We start from the raw sequence: 17,589 nt of genomic DNA on the forward strand, positions 1-17,589 counted from the left end.
ATGGATTATGTGGACCCGTTAGTTTCGAAGTTGTTGGTTGCGATCCACGTACAAAATTCATCCATTCGACGACGATGTCAGCTTCTTTCTTGTATGATATTCTCTCGGGAATTGAAACAAAAAAAAAACCGTTAAAAAGTTCAGGAACAATCAATTTAGCCTAGCTTGTGTTAACGCGGGTTTGGAGATCTCCAAGCCAAGATCGTCCATCGTGCAAAACGATTCTTTTCGCTCATTAGAAATAGTTTTTGTTACGAATGTATGTACATCATTAAGCATATCTCCTGCTAAATATCATCTCTATTTTTTTTTGAAATCTGTTTATGAATAAAATCCTTTAAACGTTGCTGCATTTGGAGCAGGCACATTGCTATCAAAGTGAGACCCGTTGGTGGTTGAGAGATATCATCTGTTCGACGATGTTTACAGTTTTGTTCTTGAACTGCTGGATAAGTAGTAGGCCCAGTAGGCCAAGTTGAACATGGCGAATGCCTGAAATAATTATTAGTTATTAAATAATATAGGTTTTAACGTCACAGTTGTACCTACACATGTTGCCTTTATAGTCGGGTCCAAACGACATGAAACACGGACATTTGCACATGCGGCTGCGCTCAAAGCCGAGCGGTGGAGCGAAGCGGTTGGGATCGTGTAAGGATCATCGCTACCGCCACCCATCGCTGCAGTTCACCATGGCCTCACCTCGATTCCAACCGCTGTCTCCACTGCACCAAGCGCGGCCGCTTGCGCAACGGTCCGTGTTTCATGTCGTTTTGACCCAACTATAATGCCATAACCTCTATTGATTTCATGTTGAGCACAAAATTCTCTTACTACACAATAACATAATAACATATCTTTAATCTTTCTTTTTTGATGGATGGATTCGTCAAGGAAGTCAATGATACTGACTCATCGTTCAGAGTGAGTTAAAGGCATCACCCCACGAATCTGGTATGGTATGGATTTTCATTGGAGTTTACCTATATGCGGTCGTAGATTTTGAATACAGGGATGGTTTCGTTGATCTCTCCATGCATCAGTGTAAACAGACGTCTTCGGAATGCTGTTCCATGCGACGTCCGCTACTGCAACGCGCCACCCTTGCGCCCCGCCCCCGCCTGCGATTTGTCAAAAATGTATTCAGGCGCCCCGATAGGGAATTTATTTTATTCGAGAGGTGATAATCAGAGAGTAATAAGGAATGTTTCTGAGCCGCTGGTGCAGCGAAATGAGTGCGCGCGTTATCGTGAAGATTCTGGACTGTGGCTCGTTACGCTCCTTTTTCTCGGATATGCCGGAATTGTTCCAAGGGGACATGTGGACCGTGTTTTTTTTTTTCCGATGAGTAGCATTCCCCTCTCAGCTCCAGAAGAACAAAATCTTAGAGAGCTTCTGATTTATTTGAGGTTGATACCATTGCACATTGAAGCCAGAACTAGAGGTTCTGGATCTCTAGTTCTGGCTTCCATGCGCAACGGTATCAATCTCTGAATAAACCTCTTTTTCTGAATAAATGGAAATGGAAATGAAATAGGAGGCCCTTCGAAGGTGCCTTTTGTCCCGTTTGCATCAAAAAGTGACTTTTTTGGAGCGCCCTTCTATAGTTTTGACTGGGCAGCTTTCAGAATATTCTAGCATTTACTCAGCTCCCCAGTGGAGGGGGTTCACATTCAAACATACGCAGATTTTCTGAGATTTAAAAGAACTCTGCTCAATCTAATATAGATAAAATGAATTAAAACATCCCCCATCAAACATTGGTGGCTACAATGGTTTAATGTGGTGCACAGTCTGCGCGAAATCTTTACATTCGATTCTTTTTTAATTTCTTCTGTTCTATTCTTCATTTTTTACTTCTATTATTTCGCGAGGGAAACAAGGATTTTCTGGTAAATCAAAAAATAAAATTCCTGAATAAAAAGACATTCTGCTATGCCTATATTAGACACTTATAATTAAAAACAAGGATTGCTATGGCCACCTAAAAAAGGCCTACCGGATATGAGTTAATAGTTTTTACAAAAGAGACGTACCACTGGAAAAGCGATGCTCGCAGCTCTATCAATCGCTGCTCCCAACTCACTTCCCTTTGATTTTCGTACCGAGATTTCAGCGACACTTCTAGAAAGAAAAATTACAATCTCACTCAGTTCCGTGCTGAGCTAAATACAGTAAATGCTGGCAATTTCATAAGTTTTTATACTTCGAAATAATGCTGTTGCTTTTCGCGCAGAGACCCACAATTCCAGGGAATTTGAGTTTCCGACACTCAACACTCAGAAAGCATGTAAATCGAGTTATTGGAATTAGCAGCTTTCAGGCTTTCACAAATGAGGTGATGTGATTTGACAGCTACATGATGATACGCCTTCTCACCCTTGAAGTCGAGTGGTTGCTTACGCTCCAACATCAGTTTACGAAGCAGACGAAATTGAAACCTTTATGGAACTAGGGAGATTTTAGAGAGAAAATTATGCTTTCTACAAGGTCATTGTTGGCGATTTCAACGCCAAAATTGGCCGCAGAAGAACGCCTGAAGAACTTGGGACATTGGGAATTCACGGTCCACAATAGAATTAGCAGGGAGAGAACTTTTCCGAGCTTATCATAGCGACTGAGACCAGCCATGGAGAGTGGCAATTCCTAAAGCTCTCCCCTCTACGCTGGACGTGGGAATAAAAGAAATTCTACCGACATTGAGCTCATCATTTTCAGCAAAAGATTTTCCCCGACGATTATCGCTGTTGTGTCATAGTTCTCTAGGGGATCGAAGCACCGCCTTCTTCTCTTCTTCTTAAGAAATTTCTTAAGAAGGATTTTTCTTCTTATGAAACGAGAGGAAACTGCAAAGTTCACAGAATGAGGCTCAGAGACTATCCTTGACTGCTACCTCTTCGCTTTGCTACCTGGTTTTAGCAAAGATACTACACTGAAAAAAAAGTGAACGGATGTGATCGGGTCGTAGAACATATTTACGACTGTACGAGGAGAGCGGGGAGTTTCAGAACCACCAAAAGGCGAATACTTCCGGAGCCTCTGGAGCTAACACGTCCATGTGGAGCCGAACGAATTCTTCCCACTCTCTTTACCAGCTACCAGCTTTACCTTTACCAAATGTTCTTTGCTACGTAACCTCAGCATCTTTCCACTAATAATAAAAATGAGTGTTTGGCTATTAATAATGTCTTTAAGCCGTTCGTAACACTATAAAACGTATCTAGCTATAGAATTTTCCCACATGCAGTTCCTTGACACTATCCAAAGATCAGTACTTAAGGATACTGCACAGTGCATCGATCTCATTCACCTTGGGACAATCTATGAGAACGTGGTGGCTCACCAGCCCCGCTCGACGGTGAGGCTGCTCAGTTTGTTTCCCCTCTTGGAGTTCTTGCGTGGTGTACCTAGATACAATATCGAGGCTTGGCAAGGAGAGAGGAGGAGTTTGATCGGATATGCATAACATCAGGAACCTCCAACCATTTTCAGGCCTTTGATAAAGACGAAGTCTTCAAGACGTCAGGCCACTAACATAGTTTTACCAAAACCTTATTAGCAAAACGAGGGAACATAGATTCACTTGCCGAGGTTTCAAGAAGAGAGGACTTGGAGATTAACGATTTTAGCAATAATTTTTCTTCGTTTGCTTTAATGTTGTATTTTATTTAAGGAAAGTGTGGACAAATACAGAGCAGAAGCGCTTACCTTCGGATCGCCGAGCAGTTACCATTCGAATTAGGTAGGGGAATCCCAAAACCTTTCAAACGTTGATCATCCATTTTATCGTTGTACGCCACTATCGCCAATTCGATCAAGGAGAAGAATATGAACCTGAGAAGGTAAGAAAAATGGACTCATGGACTTTGAATTCTGGATTCTTAGATTGTACTTAGATTCAGCAAAAAGAAAGAAGAGAAAGGGAGGAAGTGCCGTAGTGGGACAAAAAAAATCGTTGGATAGTGAGGGGATTGGGAATTGACACATTATTTACATCAGAAAGCGAATAAATTGTGTAGAATAGAGTTTTCAATAGTAACTAATCTTAAAATACCTTTTTTTCTAAAATTAGGTTGTGTTTAAGTTTATTTTTTTTTACTCTAGATTATTTTATATTAATCTACCTTTTAGATTATTTCTTTCATTTTTTGAGTATTTTACATTCTATATTAGTCAAATTGTTTCTGGACTATTAGATTTAAGATTTTTTTTGAAATTATAAAGATTATTTCTAGACTATTAGGTTATAGATTTTTCTCTTGAAAATTACAACAAGTACAACAATAAATTAACCTGCAAAATTGCCATTTTTGAATTTTTTTCCCCGTAAACTATAACTTGTTTCAAACTGCTTCGGTTGCCTTCCGGCCTCGATGAAAAACGAGTAAGGATAAAATACTCTCCAGAGATTTCATTTTAGGTTAGATTATAAGATAGATAAATCGAGATATTATAGATAAAAAAGATTATAAGAGACATCTAATGCACAAATAACCTTTTAAAATATTTTGCCCATCTTGTAAAATAATAGGGAAAACATTTCAGAGCAAAAACCAAAATAAAATCTATAAGAAAATCTAATAAAAATAAAATAAAATAATAATAAACGAAGAAAAATAAAATAAAAATAATAAAGTAAAAAATAATCTAATCTAAGTTAAATTGCAATATATTATGAGTTTATTGCGACTACTACTATTATATATTACTATATATAATATATGATTATCATTATTATTACTATCATTTTTATAACTATTATTATTACAACCTTCACCTATTTAAAGGACAGCAAATATCGACGACTACAGTGACTTTACAAGAGAAGTCGAATTCACATTCTAATACTTTTATTTCCCTTATAAAACATTTTAGTAGTGTATTATTTACTAAATTTAGTTAAGAACACAACATTATACTTTGATAAAGGATGGATTATGTATGTATTTTGTTGCTTGTGCTTATTTGTTACTACTTTACTTTATTTTTTTTTTTACTTTTGCTACCTTGTTTTAGTTTTTTACATTTGTTACTTCTTTTTTTCCTTTTTAAAACCTTTTTTTTATGAGAAAGATTCAGGTAGTAGGTCCCACGTTTTCTTCAAAGCAACTACACCATTCCAAAAAAAAAAGTTTGTAACGATTTAGAGATTTGTTGACGATTCTGCGGCCTTAAGGAGTCGAGACCTAAGAGAGTAAGAGCCTTGAGGAGTGCATGAATCAAACATCAACAATAAGCTAGAAGTGAACTTTTTTGCCTCTTACTAAAATTGAATTTTATTGAATTCGCAGTAAATTCGGTTCTATATGCGCACCTTTAAAGTGAAATTGAACGAAAACATGTTGGCGTCGAAAAATTGCTAATATACACTGCGTGTTGTGCGCACCCATCACACCATTTTTATATATTACTCTAAAAATCTCATATTATTACGGTTCTAGCTTACAGTATGTAGGATTCATTTAATCGAGTCAATCCTTTTCCGAATCCTTATTTACTAGCGATATTATTGCTGTCTCTTGATTATCTAAGAAATAAGGAGAAAGAAAGAAAGAAATAAGTAAGGAGAAATAACTAGAATCAAATTTGAAGGGAGTAATGTTACTCAAACATTTCTAAACTGTCAAAAATTTCGTTTATTATTTTTTAGCCTAATAACGAATCATAAAATAAGTTCTTTCAAAATTTAGATTAGATTGCAGACTACTTTTTTTTACTTTAGATTATTTTATATTATATATCATTCAAATTTGCAACTAATTCTCCCCTTTCGTCTCTGCTGGTGGAAAATAACTAGAATCATAATAATATGACTGTTTTTCTTTTGGAGAAAAATATTTAAAAAAAAAAGCCGATAGGGGGACAACGAGACGCGTTGCTTAGCACCATTATCGAATTTCGTTTTGATATTGGTTCAAATAATATCGGATATCTTCTGTTTTTTGTTTTTCTGTTTTTTTTTTCACTTTCAATATGGGGAATTTCATTGGTGATTGGTGTTTATTTTTAAATTCGTTCCTAGAAATTTTGTGTTAACCAACAGAACGCATATTTGTACAAATGCTTTGAGATGAATTTATTATTGTTGTAAGAAGGCTGATACTGGTATGAATGGCTACTCACCCGACACAGCTAAACATCCATATATCGATCGCTTTCACGTATGATGCCTGAATGAATCCATTTCAAAGACTTTATAGTAGTTTTATTTTATAGATGCTTTGTAATTTGATTTACTCAATCATCAAATTTGGATAACATTTCCAGCTGCGAATAACCCATAACTATTCTTTCTTACGGATTAGTCTTCATTTAGCGGGCAAGAAGTATCACTGCTCAAACGGCGTCAAAAATGTCGCAATATTCAATCATTTCTGGAATTTCTTGAGCATAAGCAACAATTCGTATTTTACAACTTAAGCGGGAATTTTATCCCACTTATCCCGACTCCTAAGTCTTGTCACAATTTCTGGAAAATACTCCGGACTGTCTTCTCTGCATTATGTCACCTATCTTCTATTGACAGTTTCCTTTTGACAAAAAAAAATAGAAAGTTTGGAAAATAAAGAGAAAAATAGAGAGTTTTTAGCGAAACTTGCCTTTGGAAGAGATTTGACGATGTTTCCAAACTGAAACGTCAGCGCCATGAGTGAAGAGACAGACAAAGTGATTCTAGCCGGTAGTGCACGTGTATCCATCCAGAATGCGATCCAAGAAATGAACACTGAGACGTACGTCGGCAAATACATCTTAAAGATATGGCGTTTAAATTTTTGATCCATTCTTTTCTTCCGGAAGTGTACAACATCCGTACCTGAAGAATATAAAATCCGTAGAGTCGCTCAAAGTGAATAGATACTGCTAGCCGATGCCATAATCCGGCTGTGTACGTCTAAATTTCGGAAGAAATTTTACGATACAATATGAAACAAAGCAATAGAAGGAACGTTTGCAGCTTTCTAATGATTGGAAACCGTTCTGTCGGAGTCTGATGATCTAATGCCTACTATTTCAGGAATACGTGGATTGTGCAGGCTTCGAACAGAGCAACTTTTTTTTGGGCTGGTTGGATTGGTTGGACTGGATGCTAAGATGCTAAGAAACCTCAGGGAAGACGTAGAGTTCGAGGTGTAGATAACGGAAACGGGTGTGGCCCTGCTCAATTCCTCCTAGTCGTCCTGAAAAACGGCGTGGGATTTGCTTTGTTTCCTACAAAGCACGTTAGGACGCGCACCTTCCCGCTCAACAACGTATTTGGTTTTTCTTGAATAGACTGGCGAGGAGACATAATGGAGAATCGACCGCTCGCTCGTGGGCGCGGCGGGTGCACAAGGGTGGCTCGTACTTACTTACCTCGTAGGAACCAACACCAATTCTCACGCAGTTTTTGCTTGGAGAAATTGAGCGGGGCCAAGCCCATATTCGTGATCTACACCCCGAATATTGTGTTTTCAATCAGGTTTCCACGCTGCGTTGATTCTGATTCGATGCAGTGGCTGCGAAATCATGCGCAGAAAGTCATCAACCGTCTGAAACTGGTGCGAAAATGGGAAGAGGATTTACTGACGTACCTCCGTTACTGAACCGTAAGTCATGTTGAACATTTTAAAATCAGGTAGATTGTAATCGTTCTTCACCGAGCTCACCGCAGACCAATCAAGCCATCTGAGCGAGACCTTAATGAGTACTTTGGTCTACTTAATGGAACGATCTACTTTGATTTGTGAAAGTAAGCAAAGGAAGGAACTTCTGCACTAACACCAGAAGTTCCTCTTGCTGAGCCATGAATCCTTGGGCCCAATAAGTACTTGCCGCCTAGATAGGCAGAGGGGAGATCTTGTAAGTTGATTTGGATCTAATCCCATTCAACAGGTTATTTCTTCAGGAGATAACAAATGAAACATGGATTAGTGGAACACTTGAGCGTTCGTAGTAACGTTTTCTTCACAAATATGAAGCTAACTTCTCACTTTTTTGAAACTTTCCAGGTAGCGTTCCTAAGTTGACAATTATTTGTGAGTCCGACCCACTAATTTGTAACCGAAATGTCTTAGAATCAAATTGTTTCGCAGTAATTTTTGATAGTCTGCACTAAATTAAAATGGTTCAGCTCGCCCACGCAAATATTCTATTCATGGCAGGAAGTAATAATAGAAGACAAAATGAAGAATCTATGAAGAAAAAAAAAGCTGGAGGAAAGCCCGTCTCCTTAATTTCCGTCGCGTAGTTGCTGTAATTTTTTCTACTACGCCACGGACCGTACACGGTTTTTGTAGGACTCACCTCGGCTGCATTGTACGAATAACTTTCCAGTAGCAATGTACATTTGATACTGTCAAGAGGAAACGTCCGGAGATCCATTTTACAAGGAGCTAAACAATAGTTGGATGAATTTTCCTGACTTGCCTCCCAACATCTGACTAGCATCTTCACCGCGTGTTAAGGAGTTTTTAAACAAACCGTGAGATGCAATTCCAAATTTTGAGGTTTACTACTATAGGTCGAGTCAAATCGACATGAAACTCGGTACAGTTGCGTAAGCAGCGGCGCTCGAAGCGGCGCGTTGAAGCCCGCTATGTAGTTGAGATGGGACCTTCGGGAAGTGCAGCGAGGAATGGGACTAGCAAGGGTCCCTTCATCTCGTTTTGACCCCACTATAAATCAGTTTACTGGCTGAGTTATGAAGTGGGAAATAAATTTTGGGGTTGTGAGTTCGATTGTAGACAGAATCGTATCGCTCGTTTAAGGACCTGAAGAAAGCAAAGTGCCGAAATGTTAGCCAATAAAGCCAACTGACAACCTCGTGAACAGTTAATCAAAGATCACTACATTCAATCATCTTGGTAAATAATCATACCGTAGCAATATGTTATCATTATTGCGGGTTATTGTTGTCCTCAATGAAAAATGGATAATGCTTTCCCCCTTTCAAATGTACGCACTTTTGAGAGCACCCAAAGAGAAATTTTACGGATAACTAAACGTTGAAATTGGGCGCTTTAATTAACGGTGATTTTTGCGACATAAGTTCGTTATTGGCATAAAATAGATTTTGTAATTTTTTTTCAATTTTTTAGTTTCTGCTTTATAAACAATAACTTCTCTGTCAATTCAATCTTGTTCAAGAAATAAAGTTCACAAACACACCTTCCGAACGAACACGATAGTTCAGCCATACAGTTCCATTGGGAAAAATCATCAGAAGAATGTTAGGTTTAGGAGAATTGTGAACCTAAATGAGGAAAACTATCAGAATATTGTTCCTTTCACCTATTTTCAACTAGGCAAAAAAGCCGTGAGATTTTTTTTCGAATGATTTTGGTTTTTCTCTAACGTACTCTAAACCTTGTCCCACCTTCTGTGGAACAAAAGTCATTTTTTTGCAAAATAATGTGTTGTTCAGCTAAACTCTGTTTTTTTTTTTAATTCTTTTGTTTTCCTTAAATGAAGAATTAAATTAAACTAAATTAAGTTAAACTTAAATTACTGGAGTTAAATGTAATTCAGATACCAAGAAGTATGTGTGAGGATAACTGCATTTCGCACGAGGCGGGAATGAAACACGTGTCCTGATGGAAATCCAGACATCCGTCTTATTCACTGCGTTAGGTAAACAAAAAGAACAGAAATTAGGTGGGAAATTATCTTATACTCGTGGATTTTGCTCAAATAAACGCGGATAAAGATCTATGTATTATTTCTGGAGCACTATCTCTCTGAATCGAGACCGTTTTGTAATGAATAATAGATTCGCTAACAGCTTCAACAGCGTCTTTAACGCTTAAAGGAGACCTTTGTTAGTTTGGAGTTCACGACGCAAACATTCGGTGACCATAGTCGTGGTTCCATGTCATGATCCAGAGAGAGATTCCTCCTGCATGGGTCCAAATGACTGAATGCGAGCCTATAAAAAAAGCGATATCCGGAACGTTTATGACTTATTACTTCTATATTGGACGTAGCAGAAGACAAAACACTACTGGAGGCAACATGAGGAAGTAATACGTATGAGGAGCAGAAACACCAACCTACTATCCATCCAAATTGCACTTATCCAGAAATCCATGACGAACGTCCCACTAATAGCGGAAATATCGGAAATATCTTGTATGGTTATTTCCACTAACACTTCAACTGGAGCAGGTTCTGGCAATGCGTTTCTGCAACGACTTCGATGTGATCAACCACTTTTTTTCCATTTTTTTTTATTTATTTTTCTTTTTTTTGAGGCAGTTTCCCGACTGAATCGTCGTAGTATGTTCCAAAAAACAGATCACGGAACATACTAAATTGTTAATAAGTCCCCATAATAATTTTTTTTATGATGCTTCCCCCCCAACAACATCTGAAATTGCCCCCCCCCCCCCTCCCCCCCAGGCCAGAAAAAGACGCAACGTCGGGCATTGTACCCAACGTGTTAAGCTCCGAGGTCTAACTGCCAACTTTACTCTTAAGTTTTTGAGTTTTATTGACTTTTTCTCCAATAACCGCATGAAAGAAAACAAGATCAACATTTTTGTGTACTTCAGGATGACCTGTGCAGGTGAACGGATCTACCTACGGATGTCGTAGTCAGACTTTTTAATGTAACGACAATACGGAGGAAATAATGGAATGAATCCTTACCGACTGATACGGAAAAGATAATATAAATCTTTGGAATTGAAGAACATTCTAAAGTATTAGATTGGCTGCTTATTTTTTCACGATGGGAAAAAATTTGCGGGAAAATTTGAAAGCTGGGACACATCTTTTTTTCAAGCTTGCACGATGATCAACTCTGAAATTTTTTTACCCAGCTAACATCAATTTTTTTCATAATGCGAGAGATCTTTCTAAGCTTGGCTTTTCTTTACTAGCCTGAAAGTAAGATGTTGTGTTCGACCGTCAAACTTTAAAAGATATTTCTCGTGCGCTCTAGAACAGCAGCCACGTCCGGCAATTGACTTCCGGGACGTGGCTGCTGTTTCTGTCCACGTCTCCGCTGTGTGGCAGAGCGCTGAAAAAAGAAACCGTCGAATCGAACAACTGACCATGGAAGTTTTGATCCAGTTGCTCCGTAGCCTTCTTGACCATACCAATCAGGTTTGCAATAGTGAGCTTAGCGTTCACTACGGGTCGCCAACCTCAGGCTCAATCACGGATCAGAGACACGCCAAGTGCTGGTAAAACTATGGGAAATCTTAGCATTGGATCATTCTTTGCTGGGCTTTAGAATTCCGGAAGTGTCGAGAATGGCGGTTTCCCTCTCAGGTTGAAAGACCCTCAAAGAGTCCTAGCCAAGAGGGCTATCTCGGCTTTGCATCGCAATTCGATGCCCCGAGTTATTTCAGCGCAACTACGAGGAGATAAATCGTAAATAGGAAGAGTAGGCAGGTGAATCCTTAAAAACCCAGCAATTATTTCTGCTGTGCGGGCCTAATCCAGAAAAGTTCAGAAAATCTACGAAATAAATGAAAACAAACCTGCTGTAGTTGTGCATAAGGACCTGAGCTAGATCCTGTGCTTTTGCTTCGAGGTATTCCGCTCCACACTCTGTGTGCAGTCGATAGTGAGCTGAATTTTTCTGCAGTTAAAAAATAAAATAAACAAAATAGAAAAAATTATGACATAGGATAACCTCGATGGTCTTCACTCGCTTGAGTTTGCCTCGAACTGAAAATCATTGCTTCCAGCAGAAGAGTCTGGAAAAAAAAAATGAAATATGAGAGGTAAATATGAGAAGAAATGATGAAAAATAAAAAAACTAAAATCCCCCTCTCTTTTCTTTTGAATTCAACGTGCGGGGATCTTTCCTCGATCACCAAAAAAGTTTTTTTTCCCCAAGAACTAAGAAATAAAATGTACTGTTTGGAAATGATTGAAGTTGAAGTTGAAATGAATAGAATTATTTTAAATTCATCACTGAAAATTTTCCTAGTTCCTTTGAACGTAATAAATAAATAAATAAACAAATCCGTTTCACACTCCTCCTAAGTTGTAGATTAACTATTTTTAATTCTAATCAAATATTGAAGCAGTCTAGATTTGGTCTTGAAGGGAATTGAAAGAGGATCATCGAACTGCTTCCCTTTGTTGCATGCATATTTTCGACACACCACATGTGGACTCTGATTCAATTCTTTCGAGCAAACATCAAAACAACAACAATGTTCGTATGAAAAAATTGAGTTTAGCTTGGAACTCACAGGGCTGTGAGTTCCAACGAATATATATCGAATCTATTGGTTTAGTTGCTTTTGTCTGTCTGTTTGTCGAAGCATTTTGCTCAATAAGGATTAAAGATAAAGTGTCTGGCACCAATCAATCCGCTTGGGACCGCGTTCACCTCAGCTCGAAATCGTTTGAGGTTTACGAACGCGTGTCTAGTCCGTACAGTGACCTGTGGAGGCGAGTCGATGTATCATGTCAGTGTTTTTATGATCCTAGACAATTCTTGTGCTCACGTACTCCGGAAGGAATGATGCGTTTGGTTGGCACTAGGGCGGATTCGAACCTCCAATCGATTGTGCAGACACAGCGGAACCTCTTACCGACTGCGCAACACCCGCCCAACTTTGCTCTATAGGCTGATATAAATGCAATTTTGCTCAACAAAGCGTATGGGTGGGCTGTGCGTTCGTCGAGAAAACACCTGCTGGAGCAAAATAAACACGTGTTATTTGAGCGTATTATAATCAATAGCGCACCATTCTGTTCCCCAGTAAAACACGCCGGGGTTTCTACGCATTTGAAGTTGTTGCACTGTAGCCAGAAAATTTCCCTCATTATGAGGGAAAACAAAATAAATAGAAAAAAATATTTCCTTTATAGGAACGCCTTTCTGTAAGTGCAGCCCTGCAAGAAAATCCACTTTGTGCGAGCCAGACGTCACGTAGAAGCCGAGACAGTTCCTAAACGCAGCGTATCAGGAAACTGGCATTGTATAGAAACCTCAGGGAAAACTTAGAGGTCTGGTTAGAGGTGGAACTTAGACTCCGAAAACCAGCGTCGTTCCGATTATCATTCCCTAATGGTCGCAAAAAACGGCGTGGAAAATGGGTTCTTTCCTACGAAATCCAGTTCCAACGCGCTATCCTTGCGCACGCGTCGCGTCCACGAGCGAGCGGTCGAAAGTCAATGAGGTGTCCTCACCGGATTATTCAAGTAAAACCAATGAATAGATTGCTGAGGAGACCGGAACGTGTGCATGAAAGAGCGTTCTAACGTACCTCGTTGGAACAAACGTCATTCCCACGCCGTTTTTTAGGACGACTAGGGAGAACTGAGCTCGTTTCCATAATCTACTATCCGTATTCCGCGTTTTCGCTGTGGTTTCCGCACTACGCAAATTTCGTGATATGCTGCCTTTAAGGTTTTTTTCCCATTTTTAAGATTATTTTGCAGCAAGCGTTGCTAGTTTCACTAATAAGTGCCGAGTGCTATCCGAGTGACAGCTATGTATACGGTAGAATAATCGAATAGGAATAAACTACAAAAATCGGATGCATTTCGAATTTTCGAGCACACATGCATATTTTATCGTTATGGTGTAAATAACATAAATTTAATCATTAAAAGAGTTTTGAGAGTACACAAAGCAAGCACTGATAGCTTTTTACAAATGACGAAGCGAAAAAAATGTACGGTAACTACAGAAAGAAAGTAAAATAAGGTGGGCCGGACACGTGATGCGCTTTAACGACAACCGTTAGACCAGACCCGTGAGCGACTGGGTTCCCCCCGATATTAAGCGCTGTAGTCAGGAAGACCGCCGATCCGATGGTCAGATTTCTTTGGAAAGTCCTTCGGAGGAAAATGTGATGTTCTTCGTTCTCTCCCTCCCTCCCCTTCCCCCTCGAAAGGGGGAACCATTGCGCAACTTTGGCATGCTATCGGAACAAATTGAAGAATTACTTGCACTCGCTCGACCATTTCGAAGAAAAACAGAAGTTATAGCAATCAATATAAAGTAAAGTAAGTACACAACCTTAACAGCTGATAATTAGTGTTGTACTCGGAAGTAATTGACGAGGTAGGCTGGATGTCATAAGCAGGAACAACGCAAAACGAACTAATGCGAACTCGTAGCTGCAAGTGACGTGAGTGACGGGTGGTCCACACACTTCCTGCCACACATAACTTCCATTGAGTGATTTTAGAAGCTGTAGATATTTTATAAACGCTTCCATAAAAGTTTTTCTCAAAAAAAAAACGCTAAGAGTTTTTCTAGAACAATCTGGTTTCTGTACTGTACCCGGAATACTCTAAAGTGCCGGAAAAAATGAACACTAGGGAGACTTCCTGCGCACGGGGGACATCGATGAAAACTCCGAATTCTTGGGGTTCCTAGAGTAGGGATGTCCATGGATAGCTGGCATTTTCCGGATAGAAATGAATCAATAGAAAATCCGAGGAAAGCGTAAAAGTTCTATGGGACCGTTTTGATGTCATAATCGTTAAATCGCTACTTCGCTTGTATAAAAAGGGGCAAAAATTGAATACTGTGAAGAAGTTACTACTCTTTTTACTACTGTTATTATTTGTTCCTTGTATAATCGGCTCATAGACAGGGGTAGGTGGATAACTATGTAAAGAATAAATAAATAAATAAATAAATAAGGATGAAATTTTAGCCAAAAACGTTGAACAGCGAAGAATTGGACAGTGCTTAGTAGATTAAAAACTTTTTCTCGTTAATATATTTGCATTTTCTATCTTAACAAAGCAATTCACGAGTTTATGACGCAAAGTTGCAGTTTATTATCCAGCATATCCATAATTTGTTACTAGATCTACTTATAGGATGGTACGGTACACTGTTGGCCACGTCTGGATAAGTATCCTTAGCGAACATATCAGTTATTGAGGAAATATGTCAACACATGCGATTTTAATTGGCATTCGATGCCATTTGATCTATTTTATCGATCTGTTGATGTTCCCTTCACGACCTAATTGCCAAATTGTCAAGTAGAAATTTGTCAGTATAAGTCTGAATAACTTTTTTTTTCAAAGTTCTTTCTTCACCTACGTAAAAGAGGATAGTAACAAGTGAGGAGACTCGTTTTCTTGCAAAAAAAAAAGAAACGAAAAAAAAAACAAAAAACGTAGCAGAAAACAGTACAAGTCTAAGGAATAAGATAATACTCAGAGCAAAGTTAAAACTCGAATCGATCCAGAAAGTGCTACCCCCCGTTAAATGCGATAGCATCCTCTAAGGACCCACTTTTGCTCTGAAAGGGAAATCCCTTGGAACAAGCGCACAAAAACGAAACGTATGGAGGATTCACGTGGAGAAACTTTATTTGGGGAAGAAAAAACACGTGATCTATACCTGGATTGTGTAGATCATTTGAGGGCTATTTAGTGCATAAATAATTGAGCCAGTAACGTTCCTTCCTTAGCGCAATCGTGTATTCACTTTAAGAGAACGCGTAAAGCAGCGAATGTAGCCGTCCGCAGCCAGGATTAGGTGGCCGATGGGGCGACGGCTGCGTCGAAACGGGAGTGGACGAGTAGAGCAAGCAAGTGGGGCGGGCAAAGCGTCAATAAAGCAATTACATCGGATGTTCGTCATGTAGCGACTCGTCGTGAACTCGTGTGCTGCTGAATGAGGTACTTGAAGCATGCGAACATGTTCTTTTTTTATCCAATAGTATTAATATAATATAATATAAATATGTTCATTTGTTTCTATTCTATATTATTTATGTTAAGTAATAATATATCTGATTCACGTAGTAGTTCGAATGTTCTTCTGTCTTGAAACCTCGGCATATTCTGTCTGTGTTTCGTTATAGTGTGTGCCTGCGAGGTTTTTAGATGGAACCTCTATTTGCCTGACGTTTCGGCTTTTTCGCCGTCTTCAGAGGTCTAAATAGAGGATGACTGGAGCAATGCTACGCTCCAAAGCCGAAACGTCAGGCAAATAAAGGTTCCATTTAAAAACCTCGCAGGCACACTATAGCAAAACATATGTGATTCATTTCGACTCCTTGGAACATTTGTGCCACTGAATAAGGTACTTGAAGCATTCGAACATGTTCTTTTTTTTGTATTCTATGATATTAATATTAATACAACATATGTGCGCATTTGTTTTTATTCTATTACATTAATATTTATATGATAATTATATGTGTTTATTTGTTCTTATTCTATATTATTAATGTTAAAATAATAATATATCTGATTCATTTCGACTTCTTGGAACTCGTGCTACTCAGGACTCGTACAAGGTACTTGAAGCACGCAAACCTGTTTTTTTTCTTTTCTATAATATTAATATTAATATGATATTTTTTATTAGATGTAAATATGTGCATATATGTTGTTTCTATTCTATAAAATTAGCATTAATATTATCATTATAATATATATGATTATATCCTCGGATTTTCACCTGGAAACTATTTAATTCAGGAAAAAATCGCATTTAAAAACAATCATCCTCAAAATATACGATGTACAAAAAATCTGGTTTTTTTTTTGAGTTTCTGGATTATCTAACTAGGGAAGGGTAGAGCTAAAAAATCGTCGCCAATGCCAAGCAGTATTCGAGTCCCTAAATCCCCAAACCCACTTGAATCCCTAAATTTTTTAAAAGATTTCTAGAAATTTCTAAATTTACAGACCTTCGCTTCATCATCCGTAAACGGAAAAGAGGTATTTTGAGAGCTTTTTTCTAAGCAATATTCTTCCAACGTGCGTCAAGTTGTTTCAGATGAGGCTCCTGAATTACACAATAACATGACAATCGTGTTCAGCGTTAAAATCTCACCGTTGCTTTCAGAATAATTTCTGGACTTCACCGCCCCATGTACTCGTTGGTTCCTGTTAGATTCTTCAAAGAGCTGTGTGCTTATCTACGGATAGGCCGTTCAGAAGTCCCTACGAGGATCCTGCAGTAATGTGGATATGTATTTATGTTTATTTATTTTATTATTGTAACTATTATTTGTTATGGTTACTGTTATTTTATTATTGTTATTTATTTATATATATAAATTTATTTATTTATCCATTTATTTTTATAAAAACAATGACTTGACCATCGGCTGCCTTTCACAAGTCATTGTGTAGGCCAACACGCGTTCCAAAACTTCAACGATTACGAATTCCAGTAAAACGCGTTGGCGAATCCCAAGTGGATTGTTACGCCAGTGACGTTATCCTTTACTTTACTTATTTACTGTTTATTTATGCAAAAATTCACTGAATTCTTAGCTGTGTGATTACTTTAAGACCAATCTAACAATGTCAGTGGAAATATTAACCTCATCATAGTAGATACCAGGAGTTATGAGAAATCCAGTTGGCTAGGGAAGCGTGAACATGGTCTGCCGCTCAATGCTCTACTTTACGATGTTTCACGCATGAACTGAGAAGAGCTCACATTCACTTCCGGTTTCCGTTTTGCTTCTGGCGTAATGTGGTTCCCTGCCGTGGTCTCAAAATAATCAATGCCGAAGACTTCCAAAGAATGCATTTTCCTTGGCGCATCACCTCAATGCGCCTAGGATCCGCGGATCTTTCACCCTACGAATTTTTTCGTTAACTATATGAAAGCTAATGTCTCCAAAAGGCAATCTGACACTCTTTATCTTT

General features: G+C 38.5%; 2 protein-coding genes across 3 annotated transcripts; both read right to left on the reverse strand.

Moving 5' to 3' along the window:
* Nucleotides 1-373: 373 nt before the first annotated feature.
* Nucleotides 374-678, reverse strand: RB195_000225 (uncharacterized protein; the record flags this gene model as incomplete). Its single annotated transcript, XM_064196448.1, has 2 exons — nt 374-492; nt 546-678. 2 exons carry the CDS (start codon nt 676-678, stop codon nt 374-376), a joined length of 252 nt encoding a protein of 83 aa, XP_064052329.1.
* On the reverse strand, nt 424-17,470 carry RB195_000226 (uncharacterized protein; the record flags this gene model as incomplete). Of its 2 annotated transcripts, none has more annotated exons than XM_064196449.1 (14): nt 424-492; nt 2,037-2,124; nt 3,709-3,834; nt 6,124-6,170; nt 6,600-6,749; nt 6,815-6,892; nt 7,572-7,676; nt 8,284-8,372; nt 9,148-9,232; nt 9,793-9,904; nt 10,029-10,160; nt 11,466-11,556; nt 11,621-11,684; nt 17,378-17,470. In XM_064196449.1, 14 exons carry the CDS (start codon nt 17,468-17,470, stop codon nt 424-426), a joined length of 1,329 nt encoding a protein of 442 aa, XP_064052330.1. The 2 variants fall into 2 exon arrangements, with proteins under 2 accessions (XP_064052330.1, XP_064052331.1); XM_064196450.1 differs by lacking the exon at nt 17,378-17,470 and adding an exon at nt 15,317-15,334.
* Between the last annotated feature and the right edge of the window lie 119 nt (nt 17,471-17,589).

This window comes from Necator americanus, chromosome IV (assembly GCF_031761385.1).
Source record: "Necator americanus strain Aroian chromosome IV, whole genome shotgun sequence".
NCBI classification, from domain to species: Eukaryota; Metazoa; Nematoda; class Chromadorea; order Rhabditida; family Ancylostomatidae; genus Necator; species Necator americanus.